The 24514-nt window shown below is 38.5% G+C and overlaps 1 protein-coding gene across 1 annotated transcript in view; it reads right to left on the bottom strand.

Annotated features, from left to right (window-relative positions):
* Positions 1–23573, bottom strand: part of LOC137982638 (protein sel-1 homolog 3-like) — a 23737-nt gene extending 164 nt beyond the window's left edge. Inside the window, exons 1-24 of the mRNA XM_068829765.1 lie at positions 22730–23573; positions 21453–21513; positions 21276–21341; positions 19549–19664; positions 18750–18933; positions 18261–18396; positions 17527–17566; positions 15549–15641; positions 15185–15378; positions 14072–14206; positions 13413–13530; positions 12919–12980; positions 12557–12676; positions 11312–11449; positions 11166–11228; positions 10409–10582; positions 9611–9732; positions 7758–7841; positions 6612–6702; positions 4310–4388; positions 3490–3599; positions 2928–3052; positions 1808–1916; positions 1–825 (exon numbers count right to left, since the gene is read on the bottom strand). The exon at positions 1–825 is cut by the window's left edge and continues 164 nt beyond it. Of these exons, the coding sequence (XP_068685866.1) occupies positions 754–825; positions 1808–1916; positions 2928–3052; positions 3490–3599; positions 4310–4388; positions 6612–6702; positions 7758–7841; positions 9611–9732; positions 10409–10582; positions 11166–11228; positions 11312–11449; positions 12557–12676; positions 12919–12980; positions 13413–13530; positions 14072–14206; positions 15185–15378; positions 15549–15641; positions 17527–17566; positions 18261–18396; positions 18750–18933; positions 19549–19664; positions 21276–21341; positions 21453–21513; positions 22730–23357 (3120 nt within the window). The 5' untranslated portion in view covers positions 23358–23573 and the 3' untranslated portion in view covers positions 1–753. The remainder of the gene's footprint in view (positions 826–1807; positions 1917–2927; positions 3053–3489; positions 3600–4309; positions 4389–6611; positions 6703–7757; positions 7842–9610; positions 9733–10408; positions 10583–11165; positions 11229–11311; positions 11450–12556; positions 12677–12918; positions 12981–13412; positions 13531–14071; positions 14207–15184; positions 15379–15548; positions 15642–17526; positions 17567–18260; positions 18397–18749; positions 18934–19548; positions 19665–21275; positions 21342–21452; positions 21514–22729) is intronic.
* Positions 23574–24514: the final 941 nt, after the last annotated feature.

Here is a 24514-nt window from a genome sequence, read left to right as displayed (position 1 = left end):
AAGAACTCAGCTCAGAATTTTGAAATGGGCTAAATGTAAACATTTCAGATTGATATACCTGATAATATTTACGGCAACTGCAGCCCAAAAATTTGAAATTTAACAAGGAATGTGCGGGCTCATTGCTGTTATTGGCACTTTTGCAACCCAATAATTAATCAGTCTTTCGATGGTTCAAAATTACACTTTAGTTTCCAAGTGTAGGAGAACTGTTAAGGTTTTTAAACATCAATACAATTAGGCAAGAAGCTGTGACGAGCGCAACACAAGGACGCTAGTCTAATGCACAGATTTTAAGATACACGAAAAGCATTAAAAGGGACTTCCAACCCAACAACTAAACCATGCATGCAGAGAATATTTACAATCAAATCGCTTTGCGTTTATATCTGAAAAGAAAATTAAAATCGCCTTTTTTTGTTTTAAAATTTCCTTGGTGGCTCCGACTTGAATAAATGTGATGTGTTGTACATGTGGTTCCCATATTGTTATTGTAAAGAGCTCTGTGCCAGAATAACTGTGCAACCGTGATTCGCCATAGTTGTTCAAGATGGCAGCGCACAGAAATTTAAAAGTGAAAATAAGTCATTCTATATATTTTTTTTTCCTTCAGAGAGAACACTTTTTTGAAAATCTGCAAACGAATTTGATTGCAAACACAATTTCCAATAACAATCCAAAGTAAAAAAAAACATTTTTCAAGAGTCACTCAAACTTATATAGTTATTATATATTATATAGTTATTATTAACATTATAGGTTGTTTGAGAAAAAAAACCACATTGTAGACATGCCGACAATGAATGTCAGTATCCCAGCTCCAGTCTGCAACAAAAGACAAAACTGAATTAGTGACGTATTTCAACACAAGACGTTTTGCCATGAGAGACATAAAACGAACGCACTTGATAACAACTTTAAACTGATGTGTATTATGTTCTCTTATTACATGTATATGAACAGCAATGAAATACCAAGCGAGCTTCCGTGCGAAAACATATCTTCACATGTGACGATAACATGTTATTGTCACACTTGAAAAGATCACTCTTGCTATGGTTACATATCAAAATTGCGTTTTTCGATGAAATCATTCTAACAGCTTGAGGATAGAAATAGATGAAATTTGAAAAAGTGAGGACAATCTCTATCCTTTTTATTTAGGTATGGTGGTTACACTACATTTACAAAAAATTCAGTCCATTTCTGTGATTATGTTTTTTCACACGGAAAGTGTTAATTGTAGTCCAAGTGTGGAAACATAGTGGAGTAGTTGTTAGAGCGCCGGAATCCCCTCCCGAAGGTCGTTGGGTCAAGGCCTAGCTCAATCACTGTGTTGTCCCCTTGGACGAGAAACTGCTCCACACTGTCTCTCTCAACCAAGGTAAACAGATGGGTACCAGCGATGGAATAGCATACCGTCCAGTGGGGAGTAGCAATGCTCTAAGTCGCTTAATGCCACAGAAACCGGGTTAAGCTCCGGCCGTGTTAACTACAATAGGCTGATTTAGCAACAGAACGGGAACGTCAGTGGCGACGGCACGCGCAGAAAAAACACTAATGAGAATTCAGAATAGAGTAGACTCCACTCTTTTCTTCTCTATTCTAAATTCTCATTGGTAGTTTTGCTGCGTGCGACGTCGCCACTGACGTTCCCGTTCTGTTGCTAAATCAGCCTTATGGTTCTCATGCAACTTGCCTTTATACGTGTGAGTGGAACTCTAGGTTCAAGAGAGATGGGATTTCATAAAATATATATTTTTAAGCAAAACGGTTTCTCTTTACAACAAGTTACAAACCTACTTACCAATGCTGTGATGGTTCTGTCTTGCCAGAAAAGTTTTAGCTTTACTCTTATCACTCCAAACGCGCAAGGTAGGAACGATTCATTGTTGTTTTCCTGAGCATCTCGGCATCTATATTGAAAGCGCAGGAAGAGCGGAAAAGACTTGAAACAAAAACGCTAATTTATTTAGTTCCGAAAATGTTGTTCAGTACCGTCCCGAATTTCCGAGTTTAAGTGTCTGCCTCTGCTTCAAAGCGAGTCAAATTGCAAAGCTTTTGTGATGGTAATTTATTAGTTCTACTTTACATATGAATGAAAACTAATTTTCTTAAGAAAACTTTGCTCTTAGACTTGCTTTGAAGAGGAGGCAGACATGAACTCGGAAATGGCCGCCTGAATAAAGATAAGAAGACAGAAGTGCAAAGTGCGGTCGCAGCATTTTAAAGGGTTTAACCATTGATTCTAAGTTCCAGAGAACAAAGAAACCACTTTTGCCAAATGGAAAAGGAGGGCAACAAACAAATGAGCTAATCTCAACCAACAACATCCTCCAAGGACTACGCCGGTGGAAAAAAAATTCAAAAATGTACTCTTTTAAAATCTGATTGACTGATAATGTGGCACAGGATTTTTTGAACCAATGCGCAGGCGTTGTATTGCAAGACCAAAGAAAATCCAGGATTGCCTTTAACATTCAAATGAAGACTGCGTTGTCACAGTAAGTTAAGTGAATACAAAGAAAAATCCAAAGTTCTGTAATGAGGCCACTATTCATCCTTTTCACTAGAGAGCTTGGTGATCCCTTGCTTCCTGTTTGTGATACACTCAACAAAATTACTCAAGTAATTCAAATATATATCACCTTCATATAATCAATTCTACAGTTCTGCAGTTTCGCAATTCAATTCAATTCAATTCCACATTTCAACTACCGTATATATGGTTTTCACATATTAACTTTCGTCACAAAATTACTCAATTCTGGTTGGACGTGAGCAGTACAATTTTATACCCTTCTCTTTGGAACCCAAATTACGTTACGGTGGCAACCACCAAAAGGTCAAAAGTTCGTGAAGCAAAAATTGTAAACTAAAATCCCCCAACAGGCAGAACTAACAGCTCTAATGAGTTGAGGACTTACTTCTCATAAAGTGAAGCAGCAAACGTGAGGTTTCCTTGGAGAATGTCATCTTTATCCTGGTTGTTCCAATGAATTCCATTCAAAGAGTAATTGTACTCAACCATGTAAGCTAAATTGTACATCGCCTGTAATTAAGATAAAGAAGTCAAAATGAATCGGTACCAAGCTCGGGAAAATGTAAAAAGCAAGCGGTTAGGTAAAACATGCAACTGACGTAATAAAAAGGACGGCAAAAATCACCTCACAAGTAAAAAGAGCGGGAAACTGTGAGCCAATTAAACTAAATCCCGGCTAATTTTGCTTTTCCTCCGTTTAAGTGCAAAAATGTAATGCAATGCTCACGGATTAGGAACAGCGAACAGACCATGCAGGTAATGTCCCTAATTTGTTAATCGATCGCACGCCCCATATAAGGACGGTCTAGCCTCAGACCATTTCAACTCAGAATGATGTCCCACCTCCGAAACACTTTGAGACGGCACATTGATTTTCAACCACATCTACAATCATACTGTTATACGATTCAGCAGTTACAGCCGAGCAGTTTGCGCAGAAACTTTACCTGTGGAAGACCATTTTTGGCTGCAGCCCTTGAATACATCTCGCCAGCAAATGTAATGTTTTTGGGAACTGACTTTCCATACCAGTGATTGTCTCCCACTTTGACCATGGCTGAAAAGTGCAGAGACAGGTTCTTTTATCAAAAAACTTATATTTTCCATCGACGACAACCATCTCAACAGTAATGAATAAATGAGGCAACTGCCAACCAGCAGGCTCACTTGTGAGAAAAACCCGGTTTACAAGCCAGTAGCTAGTAGATTTGAATCTACGAGTGCTTCCGCCCACTACTCACTGAGATCGACAGATAAGGTAAAAACTAAGACAACTGCCACAAATTGGTTTGGTGACTTTGTCACAAACGAATACGCTACTGACTTGATGTAATATGTTTATTAGTGTAGGTTGTATTATTTATGTATATATATCGTATTCAGCATTTATAAGTATATAATTATTTATTCCTATAGTTATATCTGACCAGACCTGTAATTCAGATTAAAATCTGCAAGAGGTTTCAATAAACAAAACTACTACTACAGAACAGCGAATTTTGTTGGATCAACTGAGTTGACAAAAACAAAAAAATTACCAACGTTGAGCTAGCGTAAAACCTGACGTTTCGAGCGTTGGCCCTAGTGGATTTCAAAGCGTGATCCTTTCACCCTTTCGTGTCTCTCCCTCAATTTTTTACCTTGTTCCCTTTCGCGAACGATTGAAAGGCAAATCGAAGAAACCAACACTGTAAACCCACACAGAACTTGTTAAGACGTAAGGACGTTGTTGAGTGCTAGAATAAACAGAAACATGAGAGCTCTCACCGAACACCCATCCCATTGCAGCTGAGCGGTTGTAATAATGCCATGTACAATCCACTGACGTCACATCCTCAACCTCTTCCTGTAAAAGTTAATTTAACAGTAAACCTAAATTAAATTATTTTCGTAGTTTCTTTTTAGGCCTCCTCGCCACTGGTGCAAACACTAATTTTCCTTCTTTTTTCCTTTATTTGTATATTTGTAGTTTGTTCTTTGTGGCCAGGAAATATGGAAAACATTCAGCTGAATAGTTTCATAAAATTAAGGCCCCCTTTATGTGGAGAAAAGTTGTCCCGGGTAGAAGGTTGACTTGCCTACTCGAGCTACCCTGGGTGAGCCAGCATTTCTTTCATTTTGTTATAAAACGCAGTGAACCGGTTACATGAGGGAAAAAAGTTGGCTCGGCTCGAAGGGTGACCCGCCACCATCATGGCCGCCATGATGGTGTACCAAACTAATCCTCCCAGAACTAAACTCTATTTTTCGGCAAATACTTTCTTTTGTTAATCCAATATGGCTACTGGTCACGTGAGTGAAAACGCTCTATAGACGCTCGCTTAAGTTGACTCGGCTGGGAGGATGACCACCTTAACTGGGACAACTTTTCTTCATATAAACAGTGCCTAATTTTGACTAGATGCGACAAACATTATGGTGGGAGGTCAGAACAAGTTAAACTTGTAAGTTAGGTTGCATCTGTTAAGACGCCCCTTGGGACTGAATCAAAAAGCTTTGGACACTACTATATGAAACAGCAGTGATTAGCAACGGTTACAAAAAGGGAGTAGCAATACAACTGCATGTATTTCGGAGCCACGCAGAGGTCATTATTAGGATTAATGAATGATAAAGGCAAAGCCAACAAAATTGTCACCTTAAAATGCAAATTTGCATTATTGTAATCACTCTGTGACTATTCCAACCCTTTTAATACCATAAGAATAATGCTGCTTACCCAGAAATCAAATTAGTATGAGCAACGCTTTGTTAGGTGATAATATGAAAAATTATTTTCACAGGCTGACGTTTTCCCCAAACTTTCATATTCATTTGGACATTTCAAGTTGTCACAAGAAAGATTAACGATTGCGTTTACACAAAACTGCAAACGGTAAGTTACTGTTTTCCATAAAGGCATAAAATTCTCTTATTAGAACTTTTTTTTTCACTTTACAAAATTTGCTCGTTAACAAATAGATTTCATGTTGCTGTGTTTCTGTTCAATAACAGATCAAAGATTTCCCTGCTAGCAGAGGTCTCTCCCGGCGAGGCAAAAATGAGACACCTCTGCTAGCAGGGAAATCACAGATGACGTCAAAATGCGGTAAGAAAAAAAAAGAAGTACAGGAAGCAATAGCTTACCACATTTTAACGTGATCTATTACTGAACAGACATACAGCAACATGAGATCTATTTGCTTTACATAATAAATGATTAAAATATACAGAAAGAAGCATTTTTATTTCAAGATCTTTCTAAGGTATTCGAAAGAGGTTACTTTCCCCACTGGAGAAGACACGAAAATAGCCCTTTGACGTAATCTGCTGTCTATACAAAATAAAGCCAACTGATTGGTTGCTGTGCTTAACAAAGAACTGTACAGCTGTAATATTGGTTGAGACAGTCACGCCACTGGCATGATGATGTCAGTTGCATGTCTGTCCTCTAATAGATCAAAGGTGAGAACCAATAAAAATGTGTGTATTATTGAGCTTATTTATAAAGCTCTCTATTTTACAAGCGACGCCAAAGAAATGTATCAAAAGTTAATGTGGAAACGCACGTGCAGTGCGTGCAAGCTACAGTCCTAGCCCCAGTTGTTCAAACGATGGATAGCACTATCTGCCGGATAAATTTCTATACAGTGGATAAGTAATAGCAAAACCAATTGCACTATCCAATGGATAGTGACTTATAGATAAGATAGCGCTATCCACTTTTGAACAACTCATTAAATATGCAAACTCTTAACGTTTTCATTGTCGCTGATGTCGCCTTTTTAAAATTCCCTTAAAGGTCGCGGCACTTGCCTGTCAGAAGAATCACGTCCTCTACCAAAAAGAATGCATAATTTCAGCACTGAGGCCCATTTTAAACGTCATATTTTACCTTTGCCGAATCTAATGCAAATGAGAAAAATCTATACTTTTTGCTCATTTGGATTGGATTCGGCACATGTAAAATGCGACGTTTAAAACGGGCCTTAGCCAACAGCAGAGGATTTCGTTTCTGAAAGGGGATGGGAGAGGATTAACAAACAAACAAACGTTACTTATAACATAAAAAGTCTGAATGGTATCTCACCTGATTTTCTTCACATAGAAGGCCAGCATTGTACAGTGGCAGCTCCATACCGACCTCAGCAGCAAACACGAAGTTCACAAATGATTTGTATCTACAGAAGAGACCATTTAGTTTCTTAGTCCTACTCAGTGGACTCGCTCTCGCATAGTTAAATAAATAACAACAACACTTACTCACCCCATTTTAAATCAACCAATCGAAACCAAAATCAAAACCACATGATTCACTCGCGCGCATTTTTCCCGCACCAAGCGCCAGCTACATTTATTTGCTTTAAGCTGTTAGCCCATTACCGAGTTGCTGTTTGCCTCAGTTTCAAAGTGAGTCCTGGTGCACAACCATTCAAATGGAAATGAGTGGTGTATTTTCATGCAAATCAAACTCATCATTTGAATAGTTGAGCACCAAGACTCAATTTGAATCAGAGGCAACCGGTAACTCGATAATCGTGTCGCACAAGCGGCACTCTGCACAGCAAAGACGTGAAACTACCAAATTTGAGGTTTTGACGACAACGCGAGAGGACAAATGTGAATCTTTCAGTCTCTATTTTTACTGTGAAACCGGTCATACCGATTTATTTTTAGGATACGCCCACATTGTACGACGCATACAACATGGCCTAACCGCAAGAAACTTACGATAGTGCAAAGTTACATTTTGAGGTGACGTTTCCGTGGATGTCGCTGTCGCAACTTTCCCTTCCAAAAACAAGCGATGCCATTTGGACGAGACTTAAAACAATTTTTACTGTTAAGTTTCTTAATTGTTTGCAAATGAAGAAAAAAATACTTAATCTAGGACTAGATTAGTACCGTATGTCAATTAGAGAAAGTTGATCGAACGATGTCAAACTCGCTTCAATGGCTTAAGAGGAAATGCACTTAACTTCTACACTACCAAAACAACAGCTTCAAGTTGGCAATTTTAAAGTATTTAAATGAAGCTAATCCTAACAATTTATTGAAAGCTAACCGAATAAAGACTTTGTTACTAAGAAAGGCATCGACTGTCAAAAATGGCATTGCTTGTTTATGAAAAGGAAAGTAGCATCGCAATCGTAGATCTTTAAGTGCCAAATAGCTTTGGTTCATCCTACACACCAATTCAAAATTTTTCAATTAAGAAACAAATATTATATCATACGTTTCTCCGCTGTAGTACGCTTTTAGTCCTTTTCTCATGAATCGTCCAACTTCCGGATTTTGTTCAGCAACAAAACGGAGATATCTAAAAATAAGGAAAAGGTATTTTTGAACATTTTGACGCACTGTATGTAGTAACACACTATTAATCCTCTGGAATTGAGATAGCCTGTTATAGACGTTAGTGATGGTAGTTGCGAGACGAAGGGAACAAAAGACGCGCCAAAGAATAAATACGTAAAAGGATTCCTTGGGATAACATTGGACCACACCCACCAAAACCACTTTTCCCTTTGCGGTGAAATTACATGAAATAAAATTTATTTTTTTTGTACTTGGAAATATCTTTTAAAGATGAAAACAAAGAAAATAATCAGAAGAGTGAGACACTTGAACCTGTACTTTTCGCTTTACAATATTGTCAATATCCGCTAGACTAGAGTGGTTTTCAATTGAGTGTCGAAAGCAATTAGGGAATTACTTTGGTTTTGCATTACTTAACTTAGTGATTGGTTCAAAGTTCTCGCGCCACTTTTTCAACCAATCAGAAGTGTAACCAAAACCAATCGTGGCTTGCGTGCGCACATTTTCCTGCGCTTTGTGTCGGTTGATTGGTTTACTGGATTGTCTCCGTCCTTTTTGATTGGCCAAAGTAATTACTTTGATTTTGGTTTTACGACACTTGATTGAAACTCGCTCTAATGAGGCAAGCGATTAGAATTCTAAAAGTATTTCAAAAGTATTTTAACCAAGGTACAATATCACCGAAAGGCTAACCGTTTTGAAATCGGTGCATCGGCCTAACTACTCCAATTCTATGCAAAAACACCAAGCCCCTGTTACCCTGTTTTCTAAACGGCTGTCTATCTTTTCAGTTCTGCACCTGATGCCCAGGATTTTCGTTTCATGTGCAAAGTGCCCTAAAAGTTGGGAACACACATTGGTTGGGGTCACACTTGAGAGAAACACAGTGTAACACTAGTGTTGATACTACTCTAGTGTCAGCTGTCTGGTGTTTTGAATCCCTAGGGGAACTCTTAATAATAGAGACCATCTTCAAATTCTCACGGCTGGACTGGATCTAACATGAAATGGAGGCAAATGCGGGCAAATCTTTTCACACACAAATTAATAGCCCTTTTCACGGTTAGTTTTTCTTATTTGCATTACAATGTACTCTAACGTGGATGTGAGGCAATTTCGGGTTAAAACTACAAAATAGCCCGAAATTGCCTCACATACATGCTAGATTATATTGTAATGCGAATGAGAAAAACTAACTGTGAAAAGGGCTGTTTGCCCACATTAGCCTCAATTTCAAGCTAGATCCAGTCCAGCTATGAGAATTTGAAAATGGTCTATTGAACTTGATTTAACACTACTGTGTAACTCCCTAATGCAACCGCAACCATTGTGTAAAACGCAGGGAAATCTCACGAGAGATATCGGTGAATGTTATTGAATATTACCTAACCTGCAACCATGCCCATTTTTCGTTTCGCCAACTCCATAGTACTTACCGTGCGAAACTACAAATAGAGCCTGATCGCAGGTCAATGTTACCTGCTTCGCTAGGGGGGTTGGGAGAAAGCAGGTGGGTTAGCATGTCCAAGGGGCTTCTTCGCAGAATGAAAGTGCGTTTTTGAACTGACACACATCTGAACAGCCAGAAATCTGGATTCACACGAGTAAATTTCCTTGTTTGGGACAAAAGCAGTTACAAAACTCTACCTCATTCACAAAGATAATTAAATCCCATATCATCCTTTTCAGCAGGACAATGAACTTGCATTCCAGAGGAGTGGAGTATTCCACAGATTATAGGACACCACAAACACTCTTAATGTTACTTACACGACCCCCAAAGGGCAGTTCTTTTCTACGTACACACCACTGCTTACACCTTCCCCCACAGTTAAACATGAGCCTGGGTGTCCCCTGGTAGCAGCTTCAAACCAGTACTTAAACGCCTCTTTCTACAAAGAAAAACAATTACGATTTTATTCACGAGAAAATTAAGGATGCAGAGAGGGAGTCTCCTAGACTAGCCCTTGGGATATGTCTATTTCAGTTAAGTTATTTTTAGATGTCACAAAACGTAAGTCTGGTTCCCGAGATGTCTGCGAAGGTAGAGAATTCAAAATGGCGCTCCAAGTGGAATAGCGGGTTTATTGACGTCATCCTTAATAGTCCCGGACGTCTCGGGAAACAGACTTTCGATCTAAAAATAACTTTTGAGAAATTCACATATCCTGGCAATCGTCCGTACTCTATCTCTCTCTCCCTCATTTTCTCTTGGTTTATTACTATATAAACAACTGTCTCAATAAGCATTCATGCGGGAATTCACAGGTTCACAATCATCCAATCCTTGGAAAAGCAAGGGGCTTCCTTGGGAGACAGTCCATTTGTAGTTAATTGGATCATTGGAAAATAGGATTGAAGTTAGTTGCATTAACACAAAACATTCGAGAAGAGCAAGGGACGAGTTGTGTTTATCACACATTTTTTTCCAGGAGCACTAGTGAATCCTATTGGCTAATGAAATACAAGATTTTGCACTGCCCCGTCATTTTTGCTGTAAACAGGGTGAAAATTTCCCATAAAGTGGTGAAAAATGCATTTAAGTTCCACAACTTTATTATTTCTTACCTTATCGGGCGGATGTCCTTCAACCCATCCATTATCATAGCTAACAGCCAAGTTTGACAGCCCGTCCCTGTCTCCTTTGTTTGCAGCTCTTCTGAAGTAAACCGCTGCTCCACTGTGGTTCTGGCGCATGTTTCCTTCATAGAAACCCAATGCGTTGAGAGCAGGAGGAAAGCCCTAGAAAAACGAAACAGAAATGAATGAATTCTCGGTGTTTCAATGACGCATTCAAAGTCAGTTCCCAGTGCTTTGGATTTCCAATCACCAAGTGATTGGCCAAGACAATGGCGATACTTTTCTTTTTTTCTATCTAATCAGAAACAAAAGTTTCCGCGCACTCAGTGCCATCTGCATGTATTTGCTTTGCATTGTGATTGGCTCAATTGGTTCTCTACGTCTGTTGTGATTGGCCAAAGTTTCTTAGATATTAATCTGTAACAAAATAACACCACGGAAATTAAACAGTTTCACCTTCTGTTCAAATCGTTGTAATAGTAACCGTTATGAATCATCAAAGTTTATATTATTTTGCAAAACTGCTCTATTCGCAGGTTGTTTTGTTGGTATTCCTAAGCCAATGGAAAACAATGGAAACCATTGTTTAAAAGGAGTTAATTTAAGGTGCCATATGTGAAATAAATGCCCCTCTCAAATAGACACCCTCTCCCCCGCTAAAGTCAGAAAGTGGGTGTTTATAGATCATTTACAGTTTAGTATCGTTTTAAAAGGAAGACTGAGACGAATATACAGAAAGCATTACCTGTTCCGCAGACAGCTGAATCAGTTTTATGGCTTCTGTTTCGTTTTGCTCTATTCCATCACCCTGTCAGTTGAGAAAAAGGGGAGATACGATTGTTACATTGGCCAGCTTGTGCGGAGACATGGATATATAAGTGCATTTCGTACCCTCAGCATGGAAATTCCCAGGTTATACAGTCCCTCGGGATCTCCTTTATCAGCTCCCATCTGATAATACTTCACGGCTCTGTCCAAATCACGTTGCAAATTACGTTTACCGTAATAATACAAATCTGCAAGTAGGCTCTGAAACAAAAATAAAGAAGAGCCTTTATTCGCGATTGTATTGAAAGAGGTGTTACAAGCTAATCCTGGGGAATGAAGTGAAGAGCTCAACAAAATTTATTGATGATAACTCAGGAATACTCGGAAAAATCAGAGTGCTCCTTTGCAGGTGTCGAACCAAACCTACGAGCTTCTGATGACTAGTTCAGATGCTCTACCGATGAGCTATGGAAGACTCGTCAGTGGTGACTCGGAGGAGCAGAGGAGCACTCAGATTTTTTCCGAGTATCCCCGTATCATCATCGATAAATAGATCTCTTCAAGAGGCTTTATGTAGCTCAAACTAGGGGAGCTTTCCTTTTGTTAGAACTGGCCAGCCAGACCCATCAGTTTGTAAAGAAAATGCAACAATTTGAAGGAACACTTGCATGATAACCCCTCGCATTGTTCTGGAGAAGTATCATTATCAGGTATCACTCGACTGCAAGTAGGATTTTCGAGCAAGGGGTGGCTCTTATCGTGTTTTATGGACCCGCAGGTGGCTAATCAGTCCTATGTGGGATGCGCATAGTTGTCCATTCTCGTCACATTTGTTTGCAGTAGTCAGCGGTGTGGGTTCCTTTCCCCTTTCTTTCCTTATCAGGCGCTTCTCTTGGGCCCTGGCTTGTCTCTACGCCTCAAAATGGGACAAACCCTCATATACAGGGAAGAGTATTATCTTCCTTGAAGTGTCTTAATTTGAAGGTGTTGTAGAGTTAGTTCTTCCAAATGCCCAGTCTGGCCATTCAGTTCTGTCAAATGGAAAGCGTCCTAGGATTGGTCGATTACACACATACGTGTGAGCGACATCCTAGACTTAATAATACCGTTAGCACTGTCTTCTGTATACATCCTCCTTTTATCATTATTTTACCTGGCCAAATCCTCAAAAAGCTAGTCTAAGACTAGATTCTAGAATATCTGTCCATCCATCCACTTTTTTTGCGTATGAATAGCGTCTATTGCTGTATGCTTCCATTTTCAAGCGAAGCTATTTTGAAAACCTTACGCAAACATTGTGAGAATTCTAAAGAGGGGGAAGGTTCAAATAACAATTCATAACATAAGTATAGATATGCAGATACATACTTGAGCATCTGATAAGCCGTACCAAGTCTGATGGGTGAGCCACTGGAACAAATCGGATTCGTCGATCTTGTGCTTGGCCAATTCATCATAATCATCCAACCGAACAGCTTCAGCATGCGTCTAGTGACAGAAAGATTGGATTCAGTCTAACAACAGTGCCCAAAATACAAATTTAAAATAAGGAATCAATCAGTAATTATTTTTACAATGATAGATTTTAGAGCTAGCAAACTTGTAGGCCATGTATAGAAAGTACCGTAATTCTCCAAAATGGAGTGTACATCTTAAGCCAATCAGGATTCAGATCATGATTTTAATGCATAATAATAAGTAATACGAGAAAACAGCCATCTAAGACTCACATTTACTTCCTGGTGTTGTTGCAGAAGCTTGTCAGAGGTCAAAGCAGCCGCTTTGTAATATCCTAAAAATGAAATAATTTGTTCTTATTATATAAACACCAATGAAATACCAAGTGAACTTTCGCGCGAAAACAAACATGAAGATAACATGTTGCTATGGTTACATATCAAAATTGCGCCTTTCGATGCCTTTCTTGAAGTGATTTAGTATTTCATTGGTTTTTATATAATAAGTAGAATATTACATGGCCGCTTGGAGACATGAAATTTCTCTTCTCCTGTTGAAAAATATTTCATTCGTTCACTGCACTCACTCGTGAAATATTTTTCAACATTCAAAGAGAAATTTGGCATGTCTGTGTGGCCATGTAATATCCTCTACATATGACATGATCCTGGTCAAGAAAACTAGTGAAGCACAATCCTCAACAGAAGAGATGTGGTGCATAAATTATATCTTGAAGGAATGAAATACCGGGAAAACAACAAATTACCAATAGCAACATCACAGTCCTGGTGTAATCCATCTGCACCAATGAGGTGTCTGTAGGCTAAAGCCATTTGACATAATGCATTGTCATTGGCTGCTCCAAGCAACAGATACCTCCAGCCCTGAAAAGATCAAATAATTATATCCAAACATGCAGCACAGTGCCACTGGGTGTCAACAGAGACCTTTCTCTTAAACTAGAAATACATAGTGAAATGTCACTGAAGTGTCCCTACACGTTAAAATGTTAACAATCATTAGTAGTTGAGATAAGCCTAATAACAAAGACCCAATGTTAACTGTATGAGTAAAGACTTGCACTAATAATGTTGTCACTTCACAGTTTTTATCAAAATTATGCATGCATCTAATTGGCAGTATTTCTGGACACGAGACTGGCAAATATCAGGACACAAGGCCTTTGAAAGACAGTACATGAATAACGTATTGTTGGGGGCCAAACCATTGTAAACGTATGTTTTTCTGTACTTTGTTTATTTTTGCAGATAAATTTTGAGGGACAAATAGAGAGTTACCGTACTTCTTCAAAAAATTAGTCCAGTTTGTATCCAAAAAGATGGAGGCAGCTTAATGCAAAGAAGCAAATAAAGGTCTGTCTATTGTCAAACCTATTCTTGGTTGAAGAAAGCAAAAATGTCATACCTGAGTTATATCTTGAGGAACTCCGAGACCAATAAGATTCATTATGCCTGCTGCGTACTGTGACTTGGAGTGTCCCATGCAACTTGCCACTCTCAAGATGCTCAATACATTTGGTGTTTTCTTCACATCATTCTCCTAAAAAAAGTTTAAAAGGAGTAGGACTTCATCTCAAGCAGTGATCTTCTGTTGTTGCTTTCACTTTTTGTCTGGAATATACCTAAAGTAGTTATATTTGGAGCAAAAGTTCTTTTGAATTTTGTCTGTGCTAAAGAGGCTAGTGAGGATGATTAGCATAAAGACAAAAGAATAATAATTTTTTGGCTGTCATTCATGAATACGGTCTGTTGTCATATCTCTCAGATAATAATTATATGCTGTGACAAAAAGGTAAAATTTAAGAATCCGATCCCACCAACGCGTCGGCCAACACGTCGGCCAACGCGTCGGCCGACACACCACCGACACACGACCGACACGTCGGCCAACACACTACCGACACGTCGGCCGACACACTACCGACGCGTTGACCGACAGTCGGCCGACAGTCGACCGTCAGTCGCCCGACAGTCGGCCGACGCGTTGGCCGACGCGTTGGCCGACGCGTTGGTGGGATCGGATTCTTAAATTTTACCGACAAAAAAGATGTCTCAATAACGTCATTTTCTCAGGCTGTAATGTATGACTTACATGTGCACTGTACAGCTCCTTGTTTAATCTAGTTCATGAGCATAAATTGAACTGGAACAAAAATTAATGTTTCCAGTACTGCCCTCCAAAATTGTTGGTAAGAAGTATGCATGATTTAAAATGACTATTTCAAATGTTATTCTCTCCATTTCTGCTCACTTACACATGCAGGTAAATTGGCGAAAATGGAGGATTTGGCAAAATTCTGCCAAATCTACCACACGTCGCCCTCTTGTCAAAATTTCACCCAATTAACGTCATTGCCTGCATTTCTGGACACATCTTTTTCTGATTCGTGCAAACATAGAAGGAGACAGCCCAGATGAATAACAAAAGGCTATCTGTAGCTTATTCTTCAATACTGAACTATTATATCCAGGAAGGTAGATGACATCCTTTTCCTTGAGGTTTGTGAAAACAACTTACTAGTTTTTCATTTGCCAGCTGATACAAGGAATTGGCCACAGAGATCATGTTATTGTGATCATGGCTGATGGCTTGTTGCACAATTTCATCCACATCTGGGGTCTCTCCTGACAATGGGACATCACACTGTGGAACTTTACTGTCATGGAGAGTGATAAGATCCAGAAGGGATCTACGCCCAGCAACACAATGTTCTAAAATAGAGAGAGATATGGTACTTAAAATGCTGTATCAAATTCACTGGTAAAGAAAATCCATACTATCCATAAACCAGTAACGTTGAGACCACTGCTGTCCTAGTTACCAGAGAATTAGTTGACCTAGCCATGGGTAAAGTTTTCACCATGTAGAAAGTGACAATTACCATTTTGTTCTGATGCCATCTGCATTTTCTCTAAAGTGGCTTCACGTAATGTCACGATCCTTTCACTGCATTTTACTGAGTCATCCATCAATGCTAATATCAACAAAAAATAATTATTTCTCTAATTTAAAACAATTAGAGAGGGATCTTTTTTTAAACTAATATCAAACCACAATACTATTATTAGCCCAGGACTATTAGCCCAAGAAGTTAATGAGCTCCACCGTGCAAATTGTCTGTATACCTTGTACCTTTTTTGTATGTTACATAAAACCTTCATGAAGATCAAAATAAGAATTTCTCTCTACAGATTGTGGGTTGATGTTGTGGCAAGAGTGCTTCCCTTCCAAGAATGTCACCCAGTCTTGCATCCTTCACTTAAATGAGTCATGTGTGGAATGAAACTTTCAATTTTTTCCATGCACTCAAAACCAACACTATGTGGCGGCCACCATACCTGGACTGGATCATCTACTCGGTTAGTTCTATGAACTACTTACGGGTCCCAAACTTGACACAATGGGACCTAAAAATTATTGAAAACTTTCTTTATTTCTATTACAATCTTTTATTCTTATATTTAAAAATACTGAATTGTACTAATATTCTGTGTGAGTTTCAATAAAAATTGACTTGACTTGACAGCCTGGGCCGGATCACGGATTGGATCACAGACTGGATCACAGACCAGCCATTAGGTAGCTTAAACAAGAAAGCCTACTAGGACGGCTCTGTAATAATTATTAAGAACTGATTGAGTGAACCTGTTTCCCTTTCTTGTTTTTTAATTTGCTGTTGTTAGTTTCAGTAGCTAATTTCTAGCTACATTTTTGTGTTCTATATGAGCATTACAGTGTGCATTACAGCTGAGAAAACTAATGTGTGAGATTCATAGGCACAACTTGCTTTAATGTTGTTTATTCTCGCCTTGTGTTACCATTCAGACCATCGACATATAGTTCCACATTTCCATCAAATATGAATGGCTTGTTTCATTTTTATTCCAGTAAGAATTAAAATGATATCAAAATTTAATTCCAAATTCACATCATTAAAAAGTACAGACGCGTATCCCAAGAATCTGAAATTGTTTGACATCATCAGGTTTGTTGTTTGTTTTTAGTTTTTTGTGTTTCAATTCATTCGTTTGTCTTGCTATCACCATGACTAGTTTCTGTTGTAAACCATTGATATTATTATCACGGGTACCGGTAACTTAAACGGATAGCAGACCTGAATTGAATAAAATGTTTTGTTCACAGTTCACAGTTGTCACTTAAGCATAATTTTCTCAGCAACCCCTGCCAAAAGCTAATGTTTATGATTCCCAACCATGATCCCATCCAGTTCAGATTTCGTACTTCAGTTCTCAACGACTTGTTTTTCAATGTTTTTGATGCTAATCATTTGATTAAAAAGTTTACTCAGAAAAGTTAAAAACTTTACCCAAGTGCATGCGTCCAGATACATCAAAATTAGAGTGATTGGCAAAAATCTTCTGTGATCTCTCTGATCATTAGTTCACTATTCTCATGGAATTTAAATCGCTTAGTATGTAAAAATGCAATTCAGGTATCTGATCCATGATCCGGTCTGCAATCCGATCAGTGATCTGGTCCAGCTATTATCAACAACGAACACTATGATTTAAATAATTAAAAGTAGATTGAATTTAAATTAATTTCAAATGTCCCTGTGTACTGCCATTATTGCAAATCAACTAATGCACATGAGAATAACAGAAATGATTCTACATCAAAACAAAGTACCATGATGTCTAGGAATTTTTCCTCACTTGTAACATTGCAAACTTGCATAGCATACCAATAATTAGCCTCCTTCGCAGCCATTTGTAGGCTTGGTTCATCTACCGAGCTTAAAAATGGCTGCGAATTCAAGGAGGCTAACCAATAATTAGTAAAAACAAGATAAAATATGTGAGTAAAACTGCCACAAGTCACATGATTGTACAACCTACCCATTCTGAACATCACATGATCTTGAGAGGGAAGGAAGACCTAATAAAAAAGAAGATCAACATAATTATAACTTATTGCCATGTTGTTGCAAAAAACAATAGTAAAATAAAGGGAAAGTTAAATAGGGTTAAATGCAATTTAACTTAGTTAACGACCAGGAGCAAGTTGCACAGTTTGTCTGGCATGGTGTGACATAGCATTGCGTTGCCTTGCGTAGTGTTAGCGTTAGGGTTTATGAGTGTTTTGGGGGTGTGCCTGCAGTGTTTTTTAGAGTGTACATGTGTTATTTGCATGTGAGACTTTTCCGTGGCGTCTTATGGAAGTTCTAGCGGTCAGCGGTTCTTTTGCATATTATGCGTGCGGCTTCGCATGTCCTCGTGGTTTTCCTTGGCTCAGCGTTCGGTGTGTTGGAGCTCAGGTGCTTTCAAGTATTTCCCCGCCCTCCTCTCCCTACTCAAGGGAGTCAGGGACCCTCCTTTATAGTTTTTCCATTGAACTCACTGTTCAGTGTGACGGGTGCTTGATTTGGGGTCTGGTGTGCCGGGCAGGGCTCGTGGCTGGGTTGCGGGTAAGGCAGGCTTATGGGGTGTTCCACCGACCTGGGGTTGGGTCGTTGGTACCAGATCCTTGAGCACCCAGCCTCCATTTGCGACACAGGTGCTCAGTGGAAAAAATGGAATGTTTTCCACCTTATTAATTTCAACCAAATTTTTGAAAACTGTGTCTTTGTTACCTGGTTGGGAAAAAGAAGGTGACGTCTGTAGATACGGGTGTGTCCAATAAATCCCTTGAAAGTCCTGGACCCCTCTGAACCACCTAGAACCCAGTATCCTTCAGTGTCCTTGAACCGAAATGATCCCCTTGGGAAACTAGGTATGGATAAAATAATGCAAATACAGGAATTAATTAGCAGCAGCCTTCGGGGATCAGTACAATAAGAGCTCTACAAGTGCAGCCAGCAAATTGAACCGGGAACTACCTGGAACAAATTCAATGAGTGTTCAGACCATGTTATGATCTTCAGATCTCAAGGCAAGCGCCCTTAGTAACCACTGAGCTGCACTGTCTTTTAGCCTCTGGCTAGATCAAAGTTGTCTGAGAGACAGCCTTGAAACTGTGGCCCCTTCACAATGTAGATTTTCATTTTATAAACAAACCATGATGTTTGAATCACTTAAAAATTATATTATTCTTAAAAGGATTCTCTGAGCTGAAAACTTACTGATTGTGGAGAGCATTTTCCTCTTTATCAAACACAGGGCCATTAGATTGTCTTGTGGTGATATAAAAGGTTGTGTCATCTACAGACATCACTATCTGTATCCACTTTTTCAGTGGCAAGTTATTGCTAATCACAAAGGCATGCCCTGTGTCAGCCGAATACTGCACCTGTACATGGAGATGTCCTGCAAGAGAACAATTAACACCTGTTGGGGTATTCTGTTTGAAGAATTTGTTCATGTAACACATGTATAGCCGTGCAATTTTGATGTAGTTCACATGCTTCAGTATTAACCTTTAGTGTTCTGTAAGTTATTTAAAGGCCACTCCATAACAATAATAGCAATATTCGGTTATATCCTACATTGTTGGTCATTCACTCTTACATGTAGATATGCAGTGGCTTTCAAGAGTGTCTAAAGACTTGGCTGATTTTCATGAAGAAATTTGAAGAGATGTATTGCAGTTTTAAGAGCCAATTAAGGGTCCTAACCTTTTTATAACTGTTTATGTGTTTTTGCTTGTCAGCCAGCATGTTGGCTGATTCATTGATTGTGTGTCGGCTAACATGTAGGTTGTGTGTCAATGATGAGTCAACCAACGTGTTCACTGACACATAATAGATGTGTTGGTTGAATCATTCAGATTCATTACCATTACACAACATTTCTTTCACACACACATACACACTCTCCCCAGAGGGGTTTGCGTGGAATTAACAATGACCTACAGCTTACCATCATAGAAACTGTAACATACCCATCTTATCTCCTGATAGTATAACTGTATTTACTACTTACCAGTTGATGTGATGCTTAATAATGGTGTTAAAAGCTCAGTACTTCTGTGATTCAGAATACCACAGAGACCATTAACACATGGCTCCATCATGAAAATCCAAGTTGAAATGGTGAACCTAAAGATAACACAGACATTGATTTGACCCTAAACTTTCAACAGCAGGGTTTTTTTTTTTTCAAAACTATCGGTATATACCTCCTCCTGGCATCTTATAAGAATTTTAGATAATTACTAAATTGAAACCAAATGTTCATTACAGTGCGACGCGCCTTACCGTGGCCACCCAACAAACTTTCACATTTGACAATAATATTACACTTGTACATGTAAGTACGTCAACTCAAACAACCCATTCAACGGTGTTCAACTACAACCATGCGAACTTTGCAAGGAGGGGTGACTGTCAATCAAATTCGCTCACCCTGATTGGCGTATAAGTTTTAAAAAACTTAGGTGGCCACGGCAAGGCGTGTCGCACTGTAACAGTAAACTGTGCCATAAAGTTAAGATGCTGATCATCGCATTAACGTTATTTGAGCAGTCTGAAAATTTGAGGCTTCAACAGAATGGGATTCAAACACTGACCTCTGTGATACCAGGTTTGAATCCCATTCAAGACTGAATTTTTCAGGCTTTCCTTTTGTTACTGCACAAGTAACATTAATTACTGTAATAACTGTAATGATCAGCATCTCAACATGATTCATCTCTCTGCAGTTCAAATACATGTATGTATGACTTTCATTATACTAACTTTTGTCATAGTAAATTGGCCAATGTGTAAACGAATCTTCTAACAGTAGGCCTCACATACAACTTGTAAACAATTAACAGGATCAAAAGAGGCCAAAAAGTACATATCTCGGACACATGACCTTGAAAAAAGGCTTGCATGTACAGTGCAAGCTAGTTTTTTAATGGAAGAGGAAAACTGCAAATTCCCAGGAAAACTCCTTGGAGCAGGGTTAAACACCAACACAAACATAGCTCATGTATTTATTTATTTATTTATTCATTTATTTATTTGGACTGGTTTTAGGTACAAGGTGAAATACAGTAAGACTCAGATATAGTAACCCTGACTCCGACCACAACATTGGGAACTCCATGCCTTACTCTTTGCGAATACATGTAGTTTGTGGGTTCTCTAACAATCCACAGATTAACTTTTGTAAACAAGGGTTATGAGAGAGGCTGCCTATGGTTTATCGTCCTTATCTGAGAAGACTAGTGAGTCTAAAAATCTGCCTATGTTATTACAAAGGCTGCATCTTGTCCTTAGTCATTAATTTTCAAGACCCTGATTGTTGATCCACCAGGGGTATGAACCTGTCATCTCTCACATGGTAGTCAACCAAGTGAGCCAAACAGTCCATGGTAAGCAAGTGAGTTTCATCACAGCATGTTGGTATCACAAAACATTTAGAAATGGCAGCCATGTTGGCATCCCAAACCAACATGTAATCCATCTGAGAATTAACTTCCATTTTTTGTAAATTATATCTTTTGTTTTACTTAACAAAACAATGCCTTTTACTTGTCGACTGTGATTGCATATTAATTTAAGGCTCTATTACATGTACTTAACTCAAGAATGGGGTCTGCCTGGGTCAAGTATCTGTTAGTCACTCCTGTACCCCTGGGTGAAAGAACCATTTGAAGCACACAAAAAAACAGCGAACGCAAACATGCGAACACACACATGCCTTCAGTTAACAAATCCTACCTTGGCTTTGCCCTGTTGTGTTCCTCAGCTAGTTCTTCTCTAGGCCAGGCCAATGGTGGAAGTGTCCTTGTTTCAAGCAAATTAAACGTAAATGCATTTATTTTTATTTTAGGAAGTCGTGGTACAACAGAAAAGTACTAAACTAGAAGAGCATCATGAACAAAAACACAGTGTTACCTTTTAACTCCTGTCTCCTTCCCAGTCAGAGCAACAGGAAAAGTGATCAAGTCAATGATGTCTGTAAAAGAAAGGCTTTCTTGATCAGTGGCGCAGAAAAATGTATCATTATTACCGTATATATTATGATTGAACAATGAAACGATATATGAAATGGATCATATACAAACTGCGGATATGAAATCAAGTGAAGCTACATGTATGATCCTTGCAGTTATGAACGCAATTTGTGCAATTGCATAAAGAATCCTGAAAAATTCAGGACTCCAACGACCTTGGGAGCTGGTCATTTGTGGGTTCTGAATTTTTCAGGCTTCCTTACGCAATTGCAAAAATTGCATTCATAACTGTGAGGATCATAGCTTCATTTGATATCATGATTGGTTAACATGTGTGATAAGTGTGATGTGAGCTATAGCATGACATGCCAGTCTCAAAGTCCTCTCGTGCAAGTTAGTATTACTCCATTTGACTGTGTCTGTTGTGATAAAGAATTGCGACTAGCCTTTGCCATTGTTCTTTGTCTGAATAACATTACTTAACATTAACCAAGTACATTTCACAAGTGTGCAAAACTAACACCCTCCTGAATTCATAAATGTTCCAGTATTGAGTAAGTAGTTTTTTAGCTCTTTAGACATTATTTTAGTTAGTATGGTGCATACAAGTATTCTAAACCCAAAATTAGAAATTATTTACCGAAGTGTCAGACAGTGAAAGTGATAAATAAAAGAATTCAGCTGTATGGACCTCCGCTTTCTTGAATAAACAACGACAGCAGGTCCATCGACACTAATATAAAATTACAATAACAATATTATTTTTATTTTCACTTGATTACTTATTAACTCATGGACAGTGCTGAAGGATATCATGTAATTCCTTTTCACAAAACTCTGCAAGTTGGCAACCAATAACAATATTCTATAGGTGGCAATTGACCACTTATGGTTTGATCGTTAATTTATACAAACCAAGCTTTAAAAAATAACCCCTACTTTCACGAGTTCTGAGATCACAAAGAGAAAACTTGAATAACCTAAAGCCTGAAGTCAGAAAAGTTCTTGCTATCTCAATGAAAAGACTGGATATTGAAATAGTTCTAGATCTGTTCAAAAATCACATCAACAAGTGAAACAAACAACAATATAATATAAACAATTTGCTCCACTGGCAAGTGGCACCTTAGAATAGACTTTCTCTTTCATGAAGTGCCCACTCAGAGAAAAAAAATGAAACCTAACGGGTTGGTGGAAAATATTGAAATTCAAACTTACCATTAAGACTCTGACATTTATCTATCTTCTGTTTCCTTCTCATTACATGTTTCCAAGGCCATTTAAAACTGAATCCAGGTTTGGAAGGCCTACTCCATGGTGGAGTTAAAGGTAAGCGTTTGAAATCACCCGCTAACACAGGTTTAAAGTCTAATCCATCAGGGGAAAGGTCTAAAAGCATCGCAGTGATTTGAATTTCTTCGATAAATAGATCAGGAAACAAATTTAGAGCTTTGTTTTCTAGATATACGAGTGAATCACGAAGATGAACTTTTATACTTGAAGTCTGTGTTACTTCAGTACGATGAGCGATCGCAACATCATATTTGAACTCTGTTCGCTTGCTGTTTAGAACTCCAGTTGAGGTTACTTCGAGCGTCAACAATCTTTTATCCTTCGTCCTGTAATTGAGCACAATTTCGAAACTTGGTTGCGTTTTGCACGGTGTATCCACTATTTTGACAAAGTCATCGTAACTTTTCACAGGTTGGTTGAAGTCCAAAGGAATATCTAGCGTAACACTCGGCGCTGTTTTCGTTGCATTTTCAACCGTGAAAAGCTGCAACAAACACAAGACAAACAGGAGAACGCAACTCTTCTCCATTCCGCCGTTGTGCACAACAGACATCCCACAGGTTTTAACTCCAGTTTTCGATCGGGTGCTAAGTTACCAGACATCATTTTAAAGAATTTGGAATAAATTTATCAATTCGATCCTTCAATTGAACAGCAGATGTTTCAATGAACTTCACTGTCAGTGGAGATATAGTTATATTCCATTCCACATCTTCCCAGGGAGTGGAAATCGCACAATATTCGCCGATTTCGACAAGTTCTTCAAAGCGGTGAGCAATTTTCAGCAGGCGTTCCTCGCTCGGCGCAGTTCAAAGAAGACTGGGTACAAGTTTCGATCACTTCCGGGTGGTTTCCTTGATAATTTGGGGTTGGTACTTTAAGTAGTGTTATTAAAGTGTATCATAATAGTATGTAATTATATCATGGATGTAATTGTTATATATAAAGGTATATACCAGTGAATTTCCATGTATACCCATATATATTCATGTATACCCATGTATATCCATGTATACCCATGTATGTCCATGTATACCTATGTATATCCATGTATACCCATATATATTCATGTATACCCATGTATATCCATGTATGCCCATGTATGTCCATGTATACCCATATATATTCATGTATACCCATGTATATCCATGTATGCCCATGTATGTCCATGTATACCCATATATATTCATGTATACCCATGTCTATCTATGTATGCCCATGTATGTTCATGTATACCCATATATATTCATGTATACCCATGTATATCCATGTATGCCCATGTATGTTCATGTATACCCATATATATTCATGTATACCCATGTATATCCATGTAAGCCCATGTGTACCCATGTATATCCATGTATAACCATGTTTGTCCATGTATACCCATGTATATCCATGTATAACCATGTATTTCCATGTATACCCATATATATTCATGTATACCCATGTATATCCATGTATGCCCATGTATGTCCATGTATACCCATGTATATCCATGCATAACCATGTATGTCCATGTATACCCATGTATTTCCATGTATACCCATATATAATCATGTATACCCATGTATGTCCATGTATACCGATATCTATTCATGTATACCCAGGTATATGCATGTATGTCCATGTATACCCATATATATTCATGTATACCCATGTATATCCATGCATACCCATATATATTCATGTATACCCATGTATATCCAT

This window comes from Montipora foliosa, chromosome 13 (assembly GCF_036669935.1).
Source record: "Montipora foliosa isolate CH-2021 chromosome 13, ASM3666993v2, whole genome shotgun sequence".
Lineage (NCBI taxonomy): Eukaryota > Metazoa > Cnidaria > Anthozoa > Scleractinia > Acroporidae > Montipora > Montipora foliosa.
This window is presented reverse-complemented; position numbering and strand designations above follow the sequence as displayed.